The sequence below is a fragment of the Condylura cristata genome, unplaced genomic scaffold, assembly GCF_000260355.1.
Source record: "Condylura cristata isolate star-nosed mole 26May11 unplaced genomic scaffold, ConCri1.0 scaffold00004, whole genome shotgun sequence".
NCBI classification, from domain to species: domain Eukaryota; kingdom Metazoa; phylum Chordata; class Mammalia; order Eulipotyphla; family Talpidae; genus Condylura; species Condylura cristata.
The window spans coordinates 56,173,196-56,187,132 of record NW_004567105.1 but is presented as its reverse complement, the minus strand read 5'-3'; the positions used below and the strand labels follow the sequence as shown (position 1 = coordinate 56,187,132).

The 13,937-nt window shown below is 43.0% G+C and overlaps 1 protein-coding gene across 2 annotated transcripts in view; it reads right to left on the bottom strand.

The window, feature by feature from the left end:
* The window catches only part of ARHGEF3 (Rho guanine nucleotide exchange factor (GEF) 3), a 123,302-nt gene that overhangs the window by 58,208 nt on the left and 51,157 nt on the right, over positions 1-13,937 (bottom strand). Inside the window, exon 1 of one of the 2 annotated variants that reach the window (XM_004676046.2) lies at positions 1,805-2,027. The exons of the other annotated variant lie outside the window; for it this stretch is intronic. Within the exon in view, the coding sequence (XP_004676103.1) occupies positions 1,805-1,897 (93 nt within the window). The 5' untranslated portion in view covers positions 1,898-2,027. Of the gene's footprint in view, positions 1-1,804; positions 2,028-13,937 lie in introns of those variants that run through there. 2 annotated transcript variants of the gene reach the window in all.

Genomic DNA, 13,937 nt, shown 5'->3' with positions numbered 1-13,937 from the left:
CCACTCAAAAACACAGGACTAGTTAGAGCTACTAGTCCCTTCTAGACTAGTCAGAGCTACTCTTTCTCTTCTTTGACTCACTTCAATTTATTAAACTTGATTACACTTTGCTTCTTTCCAAAGGAATCTGAGGGGGCACTAGTTTCACTGCTCCTACATTGATCAAATTAGGAAGCTCCCATTGCATTGGGAAAAAAAAAATTATAACTATTTTTAGTCTCAACAACCTGAATTCTATGCAGGTGCTGTCCTGTTAAAACTTAAATAAGGGCCCTCCCTGGTGGTGCAACAGGTTGGGACACAGCACTGCAAGGTAGCCACAGCTACTTCAGTGCAAGTTCAATCCTGGCCCCTGAGGTGGACCCCACATAACACAGCAGACCTCCCCTGTCCCACCTGCTGCTCGCCTCAGTGGTGTACTTTGTAGACCTGCCAGTTCTGCTCCCCAGTCTGTCTCTGATGAATCCGCTCGCTGCCCCTGCACCTCTGGCCTGTACCCCAGTTCTGTATGTATAAATAAATAAATCTTTAAAAAAAAAAAAAACCTAAGAGTCCAAACATGACTAGAACCATCATACATTGATAGTTGCTGGGAACAAAAACTCTTTGTGAAAACATGTAACTGAGCTGGGGAGTAAGGTGGGGGTGAGACTTTATCTGTTCAGGGCTTACACACAAAAGCTGATTACAATTGGAGTTTGGAGTCTTGTCAGCTTGAGGCAAGGGGTAGCTCCTGTTAGAAGCAAGGAACCTTCGGTGCTGTCCTCCCAAGCATGCCTAATTCAGTGAGCCAAGAGCACACAGCTGAGCAGACCCAGGGACTGGTGGAACCCGTAGGCTAGAGGTACACCTGCTTGCAGATGTCCCCAGCTTGTGGTCCAGAAAGCCTAGATACATACATGCTGTGTGTATAATAAGACAGCCCCTGTGGGTTCCACTATAGCTCGGCTACAGCAAACAGTGGTCTCATGAAAGCAACAGAGTTCCCTCAGATGCTCAGAGAGAGAGGACATGTTCTCCTCCAGCTGAACCTAATCTGAAAGGCCCGTGAGCTCTTGGCCAGAGATATAACAAAGGCGGAAAAGGCAGACTAAACATGGTCAGAAAGACTCCCTCAAGGCACAGAAAACTTCCCAGAAGGAAATGTTTCCAATGTTCCAAGACAGCTTCTCATTGCCAAAAGGACTTTAATTCATTTTCAGGATCCATGTGGGAGACACTCAAATTATTTATTTAGCCACAGAACCTCAACTGAAGGACCCCCACAGCCACATGTGAAAGCAAAAGCGGCAAGTTCTGTCTGTGCTGCCAAATAGCTGCAAGGCCAAGCCTGACAGGTGAGGTGTCCCGAGGGGTCACCAAGCCTGACAGGTGAGGTGTCCCAAGGGGTCACCAAGAACCGCCCTCTGCTCCCACAACCAAGCAAGAGGAAAACTACACTTAAAGGGAGCTTTCTCCTAACATCTGGGTCTGCTGATGTAGAGAAAATCCCTCAGCCGGGTTCTGGACAGAAGAGGGGCCATCTAAATGCCATTCCGAAGCGAGAGAGGAAAGGGCAAAAGAGGTAGCTGCTCCCCTGCCTGGAGAAAAAGGGCCAGGGACAGTTAGGGCAACTGCTTAATCCACCGAGAAAGGGTGGGAGGGAGGCAGAGCGATGGAGACAGGACAACAGAAAGAGAGAGAGGTGGAGGAGAGAGAAGCACATGGTGATGGAAACGGAGACAGTGACACAGGGGGGAGTGAAAGTATGGGATGAAGAAAGGCAGACCAGGAACAGGGGGCGGTGGTCAGGGGAAGGCCCTACCTCGGCCTCCTTGGCTGGACTGGCCAGGGGTACATCCAGGCTGCAATTCGCCCTCTTGACGCTGAGGTAGAAGGGGTAATCCTTGGCCACCATGGCGGCTGCCGGGCCGGCCCTTTGGGATGTCACCGCTAACCCGAGACGACCACAAAACTTCCAGAAGAAAGGGGGGCCCCAGCTTCTCGGTGCAGGGCAGCAGCGGCACGGAGACTGACAGCCAGTTCTAGCTTGGTCAGATCCCACTCCAGCACTCAGACGGGGCGGGGGCGGAGCCGGCCCCGGACCCACCCACTTAGGCGGGGCGAGCTGGAGCCTCGCCCCGCCCCTACCCCTCCCGGGAGCAACCAGGTGTGGCGGGGAGGAAACTACCCCCGCCGCGAGGGGCTGGCGGGCTGGGGGCGACCTCTAAACTGAACCTTTCTTCCCGTGAGTCTTTGGAGGACCTGCGTAGGGCACGCGATTGCGGGGCTGCCCGGCTCAGAGACAGCTTCTTTCGGGCTCCCTGCCACTCCCTGAGTGGAAGAGGTGGTGGGTAGGACCAAGGCGGGGAGGGGGTGGGCTAGGAGGGGTGCGGAGGAAGCCGGGCGGTAGGGATCAGATCCGCACAAAAACCTGGTGGAGGGAGAAGCGGCGTGAGGGGAAAGCAACCGTTTTTTTAAAGCCCACGTTTCCTTTTCCCAAGCCAGTCTCCTCTCTTGCGTGATCACGGTCGTGTTCATTTAAGAATGTATAGTTCAGTGAATGCGACATTGCAAATACCTACACAGTCTGAACCACAAAAGCATTTCCATCACTTCGTGAGAGCTCCCTTCCCCCTTTCCCGCGCAACCATCTGAAAGCTGGGTAGGAGGCTGCCTGCCACTCAGAAGGGCATCCTGACACGGCTTGGAAAGTATGCATTGTGCAGGTTTTCTGGAGAAACACATTTGCAAATGCCCAGCAGGCAATTATAAGGTCATTCACAGCAACCCTGTCTTCAACAGTAAAAAATAAAACAAAACTGGAAACAATTGTAAAACCCATCAGTAGGGAATGCTTAAATGAACTCTCCTCACTAAGGAACAGACTGAGAAGCACACACGTGTAGATGGGTCCTGGATGTGCCACGTAAAGATCTCCAGTGATACAAGTTCCTTTTCATTTGGGGTTAAAAAATAACTGCAGAGCAAGCATGGTACAATGCCATTTGTGTTAAAAACACATCTACAAAATCATACCATATATTTTTATAGAGACATAATATACTTAAATAGCACTGAAAATCATCCTGAAGGATGCACAGCAAAGTGATGAGGTGCAATCAGTGCCAAAAAGTACCTGAGATTAAAAGATTAAAAATGGTGGAAAAACAATTTAAATTGATAGCCAATGTTCTCAATTTTTTTTTTTTACAAAAAAGATATACTCATATGTTATTTGGAAGTTAAAAACTAATATTTTAAATATTAAGGCTGTCATCTCCGTAGTTACTTTGTTGATTGCACTATTAAATCCCTCATTCTCCATAGCAAAATCATGGCCACAGCAAGGGACGGGTCTGGGAGCCAATGTCTTCTGTTTTGACTTTTCAGGTGTGCAGGAGGTCATGGGAAGAAAGAGTGGGGAGGAAGCACAATGGATTGTGGAGGACTATGGGTGTTTTGGTGATGGTTGCACCTAAATGGGGAGATGCTATACTTCCAAAATACTAACAAGTATGTAAACCAATGGTACTTCAACAAAAACAAAAAGTTAAAGAATGAGTCAAGATGCATATAAAAACAAAAAAGAAAGAAAGAAAAGAAACATTGGATATTAAATCAACTCACATTTTTCTTTGTTAAAATATAACTTGAATTGTGTTAAAAATAAATGTTAATTACATGGGGGAAAAGAAGAACTATCTAGTCCCTGTCTCAGTGTTCTCTGCTTCCAGCTGGAGCAGAACCTAGCAGTTCCCTCTTTCCAAACAGGAAATCTGTTCTTCCATCCCAGTTTGTTAGCACTAAAGAAGTAATCATCAGTGTAGACAAACTGCCCTTGGAATCAGGGAGATCAGGACTTAATTTTGTCAGTCTCACTACTGCTATGCACAATTCCAGCTGAAATTAAAGAGCCCACCTGGGTATTTTCCCCTTCAATACACAGAAACACAATAGTAAGGAAGTGGTAAAAGACCTGGGATGGGAAAGTGTCTCAGAACCATTGATTTTCCTATCTGGGCTGTGATTACAACTCTGTCCTTTTATTCTGAGCTAGTAGGAAAAGAAGCCTACACAGATGCCTGCCCCTCAGACTTGCCCAAGTTTGGTGGGGATGTGGACCCCCATCTCCAAAAGCACCCAACCCAAGCAGCCTCTGATGACTCTGCATGAAATGTAAGCCTCAGTCAGAACTCTGGCTTTTGCGGATCTGAGTCTATACACTGTGACTTCTCATTCGCTTCTTCTCACCACCTCCCTTTCTGGTTACCAGCAGCCTACCATACAACTCTGCCCAGTCACAGCCCCTAGGGCACAGGTTTTGATTGCCAGTGGCACTCAACAAACCTGTCCTCTAATTGGGAAGTCTGGTTCCAGGGCTTGGTGAAAGAAAAAGGAGTGACCTTGGCAAAATCCAACAGCCTGGCACTGGGCTACTCTCTGTGGGATCTTCAGGGCTGAGCAGTAAGTCTGCTGTACCATAAGTCCGCATTGTCATAAATAAACCCTAAGGCAGGGAGGGGGTTTAACCTCAAGTGTAAGTATAATAACAGAGCAAAGTTAAGTCGTATTGGTTGATAAGAAATCAACCACTTATAATAGTGAAAGTGCTGCATCTCCTCAAAAGATTTATCACTATAAAAATCGATCAATCCACATGATCACACAACATATATGCAATCAACATGTCTCTCCATTATAAATCTGAGAGAATGAGTGAGGGGAATGGATATTACTAAAGGCAGTAACCATTTAAATAGTGCTGAATACAACAACATAAGCCCCAAAATGTGCATGAGAGGAAAAATGGGGCTTAGGGTTCCTTTGGGTGCTCTGGTGCTTCCAAACTTCTTAAAACATGAATGTCCCACCATCATGAATAGAAGTTTGGTGTTTAAAGGCATACATTTTTTGGTACAGTAAGGTTTATAAATGGAAGTCATCAATTTTGGGTATAATTTGGGGTATATATCATGTATGTGGGCTTTGAGACATTTTCAAGGATATTTCTGGCCCTGAGCAATTTCCATCCTATGCTTTGACTTCAGGGCCCAGCCTTCTTCCACCTCCCCCCACCAATGTGTTGCTCCACCATTAGCAGACTTTGGGTTTGGGCAATCTGCCTAGGACTCCAACCAGGGGTCCATGTGACCAAAGGCATAGTCAGAGAACAGACTGCTCTGCAGGAAGGTTCCCAAGCAAACCCCTGAGGCTGCTTAACAGAGGAGAGAAGCCATCCAACTACAATGCCGCCCAGCTGAACGGCCCCAGGAGCCCATGTTCCCCATCCTGCTTGTGTGTGTGTTTATGGGCTTAGGAATAACACTGCCTAACAGTCAGCTCCACTCAAAGCCATGGCACAAAGTGTCTTTCAGAACTTGCCTACGGCATAGCCCACTATAACCCTATAAAATGCTTCACAGCCAGGCAGTGTTCCTCACAAGCCAGAAGCCTGGAGACTGGAATAAAGAAGCCTGTTCTGTGTTTCCAGGAATGGTGCCAAATGCAGAGCCTGTGTTCCCGCCTGGGCCAAGGGGGGGCTCATTTGTGCTGCTGGTGGGGTGGCAGGCCACCAGCACAAGCCCACCGCTGGTTACTAGCTCCTTTCACACTAAGTCAGCCAGACCCAGCAGGAAGACCATCAGTCAGTTCCTCTAATCAGACTGCCCTGACTACCAACAGAACAGGCCCAGCATGAGGCTAAACTTCAGAAGTTAAAATGGCTGTGACATTCTTTGTGACCAACAGGAAGATGCTTTGTCTTTTCAGCATTATGCTTAACATCAGTTAGTGGGTTCTTCTTTTTCTTAGTTTCATTTATTTTTTTATTCTTCAAATATGAGTGCTTATTATATAGATCAGGTGCTTAGTTAGCTACATTTTTTCCCTTTTCTCTACTTGTCCCTGAACCTCTATGCTAGGAAGGTACGCAATTCACACCTGCTTACGGAATATGGTTAACCTGAAAGCATGACCTTGCAACTGTAACTATACAGTAAGGTTCTAGTGCATTTGCAAAAGGAACTCAAGTGACGATAGCTGATCCTCCAAAGTCTGGCCCTTGAATATGTGTACCCCCATCTGCTCCCTTGGCATCTAGAGCCATCTCTTTAGTTCCTGCTAATCTGACATGGTCAGGTAGGCACATGTTGGACACACGTGTGTACTTATACCTCTCCCCTCCCCTTCCATATGGGCAACATTCCCAGTTAGTAACTGAGACCCTCTCATCTCTGCAGCTTCAGCCTTGGTAGGAGAGAGGAGTTTAGAGCCTAAAGAAGTTCTGGCAGTGAATTCTGAAAGATCAAGAGTGTGTTTTCCTGCCAGATAGGTAAAAACAGCACAAACAAAGTAGTGATAATATCTGAACAGGGGATTTATGAACTGGTCCAGACTAAACTTATGAAAATACATTCCTGAATATTCTAAAACTGGAAGACTTTATTCTTGCATTTTTTAAAAGACCTCATTTTCTGAAACAAGTCTGAAAAATCAGTTAAGTGATAAAATCTGTCTCCTTTTCCCAGGATCAATCTATTAGCTATAATACAAAATTAATCAAGACTTTCTGCTTGTATTTTGTTAAAAAAAAAATTAATAAATATCTTGCCCCGAAGATCTCATATACAAGTGAGAACAAGTGCTCTTGTTCTTAGAGCAATAGTTTAAAACAGGGGGCAATTTACCCTTGGGGGATATTTGGTAGTTTTGAATGTGATTTTGATTGATAAAGGAGGTAATACTGGCATCTAATGGGATGCTGTTAAATATCTTCTAAGGCCAGAATGGCCCCCACAACAAAGAATTAACTTCCAGAGCGCCAATGGTGTGACTGTTGAGTAATCCTGTATTACAGGAGAGAGTAAAACTGAAAAACGACATCAAAACCAAAATAATCTGTTCAGTTTGACCTTAAAGATCTTTTCAATCTGAACCTTGAGCACTGATTAGTGTCAAATATCAGTTTACACTGGATGGAACAAAGAAAGACTTCTGGAGTGCCAAGGAGCCCCAGAATATTCACATGCCTAGATCTTCCCCTGACGGCCAAACCTGACCATTAACTGAATTACAGATTCATAAAACATGAAAAGAACAAGATAATAAAAGTATGGAGTCTGGGGGGTGGGGAGGGATGAGAGGCAACCGAAAATTGTTTTAAATTGCTGCAGATATGAACTTCAAAGACTAGTGAAAATTAAAGTTTTAACTTTAAAAAGAAACTGAGGAAGGGGAAGAAACATTTCAAAACTTCTTTTCCCCAAGACACCGTATATTTTTTCTTTATTACCATATTTGTTATTTTAGGGGCAAAAATATAAACTTGGTGGTGAGATAAAAATGCAATTTGCTGTCTTTTTTGATGCATGGTAATTCTGGCTGCACAGGATGTATGATCAGAAACCTGCCTGATTCTAGATTCTGCAATAAGAATCTTGACCTCTAATTTGAATTGATTATGATCAGCAGGCTTATTTTGCATATATAATTTAAATCAACCGTGAGAACACTATTAACAGTCTTTGAACTTTAAGGCTTTAAGGATAGTCTGCATTTAAGAATAGTTCATATTTGTAATTAAGAATTCAATAAATTTGACAAGTTTCAAAACGATTCTACTCAATCTACAGTTAATATAGTATGCTTTGTGTGGATTTTGTATACTTAGTCTAGTCTGTGGAGAAATTGCCATCTAAAGTGTATAAATTTTAGCTTTGGATAGTGTTTTCTCTCCATCAACTACAAACTCAGCAATAAAAGCATCATAGTTCATAAAACCTGAGGTGCCATAGAATGTAACATATTTTATTACTGTATCATGGAGTCCCAAGAGAGAAGAAATGTTGCAATTAAATTATAACATGATCTATTATAATATACATCTTGATTCCAGAGTGGTTAAGGTGGGGGGGGGGGAAGGGACATAAAAATGACAAACAGCAGTATTATTATCATCTGGCAGGATTTGAGAACCTACACTTTTACAGAAACTTGACTTTTGGATACTCAGGAATATTAATTCCGGAGACCACCTGCAGCAAAATCCACCTAGCAGCTTTATTAAAATCATACCTTGGGCCGACTTTGGGTCCACTGAATTGAAACCCTCAACAGGGAATTCCAGAAATTTAAATTTTTGACAAGTTAGAATGATCTATAAGCCCAATAATGAACCTAGACATCTACCATCCGGAACTACTGATAACAGACTTTCAGGCCAGAGGTGCTAGGTGCAGTTAGACCGGTGTTTGTAGCAGTGAAATTAAGATGGGCATGGGAAGCTGCATCTTTGTTCACCTCACAAGAACTATTATATGGTAGACACTATGATATATATTCCTATATGGGTGCAACAGTCATACAGTTAATAGGCAAATCCACACTCCTGGTAAACTATCAAGTAAATCACCCACCAGGAATGGGACTTGATTTACAATCTGCTATCCAGAATTCCAATTAAGAACATGTTATCTTCATAGCGAGGGGACATGACTGCATTTAAGTTTTTTAAAAAAATCTGTAGGAGTAGAGAATGGAGGAGGGCAATTGGCTAGAGAAGTTTATTTGAAAAAGACCTTGGCTGTGGTGGAGGTAGGGCAGCGGGGTCTCATGTGTGGAAGACCTTAATTACAGAACAAGTCCAACTGGCAATAACAGGCTTGGGGATTCCTGGCAAGCACAGGTCTCACTCATCTGGAGGGAGTGGAAGCTGGCAGTTGTATGCCAGACAGCTGCCCATTAGCTGAAAGTGTGTTGCATGCTGTGTGTAGTGACCATCAGACAAATCTTCAGAGGGTTAGAGGGCACAGGCTCACTGCATGTGTTTGTTAAGTGGGAGCTGAGTTCAGGGAGCTTCCACTGTGTTTGAATTTTTTCCCATTTCACATCTAAAACTAAGCTCAGCAAACACCAGTCACACATGCTCACAATTCTCCTAGAGCCAAAAGCCTTGAATAAAAGCACCAACCTTTATTTCACCAAGTGTCATTGCTGTATGTATGATCATTTAGCTCTTTGCTATGACAAGAACAACCACCAGCTGATTTCCTGGTTAGCTCCTCTCATCCACCCGCTCCCACTGCCAGCACTGAGTATCTCTCTTTGCCACTAATAATGGCTGATTCAATATGTCTTCATTGCCCAACAGCAAACTACAAGAGCACAAGGACCTTATTTATCTCACCACAGTGTTTCCATCTCCTTCTATCATGGTGACACATGGTAGAAGGACCCATTAGCTGAAATGAAAATTAAATTGAAATGGGGCTAATCAAATAATGTATCATGGAGTAGGTAAATTCAGAGAAGAATTTTTACAAGCAACAGCATATTTAAATTTTCTGAGATGAGGCCAAGTCATAGGCAGAATATACCACAGTAGACTGTGAAAAGAATAGCTGGGTCCCTAAATGTTCAGATTCTTGAGGCATCTGAGACTCCCCAAAACCACTTGGAGAAGTGACCCCAAGGATAAAAGCCCGGTAGAACATTATGGAGAACTTGGAGTTCCTTCCAGCTTTTTGTATGCACCTGCAATTTACACTAATTTCTGAAAAAGGTGAATTTTCCAGGGAAACTCTGGTAGCAGAGGAATGTCAAACAGTTTGGTTTCAGAGAGGCCTTATAAAATGTTCATCTGCTCTTTTCCTTTCCTCCAGAGCTATTTCTTCCTTGTCCTTTTCTAGGATTTTTAAATTCTGCGTTTAACTTCATAATATTTTTCTTTTCAACTGCCATGTAGTAACTAATATTATTTATATAGAAACTGTGTTCTCATGAGTTGGGCCCCAAGGAACTGACTTTAAGAGATTGTGAATCTGAATTTCCCAAACTGATGTGAAATTAGGGACTTTTTAATTAAAGGAAGCCAGCGGGGGTCAAGCTCCACCTCTGAGTGTTGCTCACCTAGTTCTACGGGAGCTGATTTGGGAATTCATTTTGGTTCAGACACAGTACACGGTGAATAAAACCCATCTGTCAGTGAGTGGGAGGAGGGGAGGGGGGAAGGTAAGAGAGAATTAAAATTGTAAAGCTAACATCACGTGAATGCCTCCTTGAACTTTAATAACCCAGGGCTGCCTGCAGGCTCAGAAAACTGAAATGCACTGGGTAGGTACAAGGATTGCTCCAGTGCCAGGAAAATGCAGTAAGACATAACTTTTACAAGGTAAGCAATGAATAAGTGCCCTGCAGGAACAAAACCGTTTTTAATATCGGTTGGCAGCCAGATACCTCAAACACTGGCTTAGTGCATCCAAAATGCACACCAGATAGGACCACCGTCTTTAAGGTGAAGTCATCTTCCAGGGAAAACAATAGTTGGGGAGGCAGGTTTTCTATGGTGCAGGGGAGGAGGGGAACTTGATCAGTAATTTCTTTGCCACAGCAAGACCCATTTTAATATACGTTAGAGGTTTTCCACATGTTGGGCAAATTTTCTTGAATGTTTTTAAAGGGAAAACATTTTGTAGACTACTCAGGAGACTGAAAGACCTTTCTCCCCAGGTCAGGGAAAAATCTAATTCTGTTCCATGGCATTATCCAGAAGACCTGAAACTATAACTTTTCATTTGGATTCTGCTGTTACAATATGCAGTTTGGGGTGTCTGATTACATGTTAGCCCCAAAAGTGTTAAAGGAAGTGCCTATCACCAACACTCAAAAATAAAATGAAAACGATGCTGGCAGAGTTCAAAAAAACCAAAGGGGTCAGCATTTGCTTCAGTTTCCTGCTCATAAAACTTTATAAAAACAACCCACCCATTAAAGAAAAAATCCCACAACAATAGCTCATTATTCTTTTCCTAAATACTTGCTTCATGCACCTCTGAAATTAGGTGCCATCACATTTCCTGAGTAATGGGCTCCAAACACCACATCCCTTTCCTCCCTCCCTTGCCCCCACCCACCTGGCATCACTCCTGACTTCTGATACTTCTTTAGTTTATAAGCTCACAGACACCTGTCCAGAGGAGGATGAGCATTGGTGTCAACTGAGAGTAGGAAAAATGAAGCCTTCCTTGCCCCAAGTTAATTTTCATTTCCTACAGAAGCTTTTATTTTTTAAAATGCATTGAACATTTTCTGTTTTTTAAAAAATATTTTATTTATTTCTGTGTAGAAGAACTTGGATGTAAACAACAAGAAGGGTGTGTGTGGAGTGGGGACTGAAAGGATTCACCAGAGACAAGAGTAGGGAGTAGAACAGGCAGATATGCTGAAATACATTGCTGAGGGAAGCAGAGGGCCAGACAGGAGAGGTCTGCTTATGCCATGTGGGTCACTTCCCTGGCCAGGGATCAAACGCAAGCCTTCACAGTGATAGTGCTGAGACTTAACCCGTAGGCCACTGGGAAGATCCTTAGAAAAACTTTTAATATGGAAAGTACAAAGTTATAAAGAGAAAAAATACCAGTGAACTTAAAATATTATATATGCATTGCTTCATGACATTAATGTTTGAAAAATAAGTTCTTTTCCTTCTGCCTGTCTCTATAATAAACCTGGTGGAGTAGTCAACACTCCATCCTTCGATTCCTAGCAGAATTTAGGAAAACACAAGTTCAAGAATGAGGAGCCTGGATTCAAATACCAAGTTTCCACTTGCTCAGCATGTCATTTTGCACAATACATTTAACAACATCAAACCTCAATTTAATCATCTATAATGTGGGGGTGTGAGAGTTTCAAGAGCTTAATGAGATAAGACATATGAAAAATTTAATGAGAGAATACATATGTCAACATTCTAGGCACAAGGTATACAAATCATCCTACTCTTACTTTTCTCAATGAATTAGAGAAAAAGATAGGTTTGGGGATCTTTTCCACTTCTTCCTTCCAAACAAGTTAACTCTTTGGTTTAAAATACTGGTCTGACTATTGGACATATGTAACAGCAGCAGGACCGGGAAGTGTGAACTGACTCAAATTAGAAGACATAGGTGGGGTCCAATCCTGGCTCTCCCACTAAATTTTCTATGTGACCTTAGGCAAGTCAATTAAACTCTCTAAGTGGCTGCTCCTGGTGCTATAAAATGGAGTGTTTTATATATAAGGGCTTATTTCCTATATAACAGCAAAGACTGAAGTGTGTAGGCTGTATTGTCTTGATTTTATGCTACATTATTTCAGGAAAGAAAACAAAAATGAAAATATCACTTACAGAAAAAAAGCGTCCTCTTTTAAAATCAGAGTGTTTGGTATAGGCAGCCCACATTTCGGGTTAGTTCAGGACACAGATTTTATTAGGGCTCATCAAAACATCCCGCTCAATGACCTTGCTTGTCAGAAAATGCCTATGCATGCAGACTCCCTTCATAACAAATGGCCAGGCAAACAAAGCTGAGAGAGGTAGGATCGGCTGTGAGCAAAGAAACACTGGGGAGAAAATGGAGCTAGACTACAAATGAGATGGAGCTGGCCTCAAACATACCACTGTCACTTCAAAATCAGCAGTTGGCCGCATGGTGCTGTGTTATCTATATGACAGCAGTTGGTTCCTACTGTGTCTTCTTCCCACAGGCCTGTTATAACTCTGAGGCTGTCTGTTCCTTCAGTGACCAAGTCTTGCTGCCCTGTGTACCCTTCCCAGTTATAAATTCCATCTGTCCTTTGTGGGAGGATCGGGGCCAGTGATGTTCTAGACGTGACAAGAAAGGCTGCTGGCCCATGATGCTGAGCAGCAGTACTTTGCAAGGTGAAATGAGGGCTCTGTGTAATTCCAGACCAACAACACCAAATACTTAAGTACTGCAACTTATAAAAATCAGAACTAAAGACAAAAATACATTGTAGCAACTTCTAAATGGTAGCTTATAAATAACTACTAGAACTAGAATTACTCACCAAATCACAGCCATCACTATTCTTTAACATGTGTGTTTCCCCCCGTAAGCTCCATAGGGTGAAGGTCATGGCTCTCTTGTTCAGGGTTGTACCCCAAATATCAAGGGATGATGGGCAAGTGACAGGAGCTCAACAAATGTTAACCACAGTTCATGCTGAAAGAGAGCTTTCTCTCTTTGACTTTACCTGGAGCATTCAGGGACATCTCGAGCCAACCCAGGGAGGCGGATACTTTTATAGAAGGACAAACTAGGGTTCAGGGAGCTCAAACAACTTGCCCAAAGTCACAATGGTGGTAAATGGCAGAGCTGGGATTCAAACACAAGTACTTTGCTTCCAGACTGGCAGTTCCAATTATGAAGAGGAAAACTAATTATTTGTTGACCATTTGCAATTTAGAGGGTGTCCTGATGATAGGTACCCAGGATCAAGGATTCAAATCTCTATGGTTGAAAGAACATTAAGTCAGAGTCAGGAGGCCTGGGTCTATGCCTTAGCCCTGGATTTCTACACCAGCTTTGGTCAAGTCGTGTGACTCTTTGCTCATCAGTTTTTCTCTGCTGGTCAGTCACAGTCTAGATGGTCATTCAAGTCCCTGAGAATTGCAAATCCCAAGTGCTAGCATCACCCTGGATGTAGATGGAAGTCACACACTGTGCTAATCCATTTTTCATGGAGGAAAACCACCAAAATACCTTCAACAAATAAGCACATTACCCATTGCCCTCACCTGCAATTAGGACAAAAGAGCACCTACTTCAAAGCATGGATGTAAAGATTAGAGAAGCCAGGTAAGGAGCTGCCACATAGTAGTAATTTCATAGATAGTAGCCAGACTTATTATGGTCTCAAAGAAAGCTGGAAGGTAGCCTGGAGGAGGACAGGATCTCCTCAAATCTCAGGAACCAACCAACTAGTGGAGAAGATGGCACTGAAACAAAGATGTTTACATAATTTCTAAGAGCAGGGTACACTTTTGCCTCACCCCCAGAGCAAAATTCTGTTATTAGATTCTCTTAAAAGAAAGAAAGAAAGAAAGAAAGAAAGAAAGAAAGAAAGAAAGAAAGAAAGAAAGAAAGAAAGAAAGAAAGAAAGAAAGAAAGAAA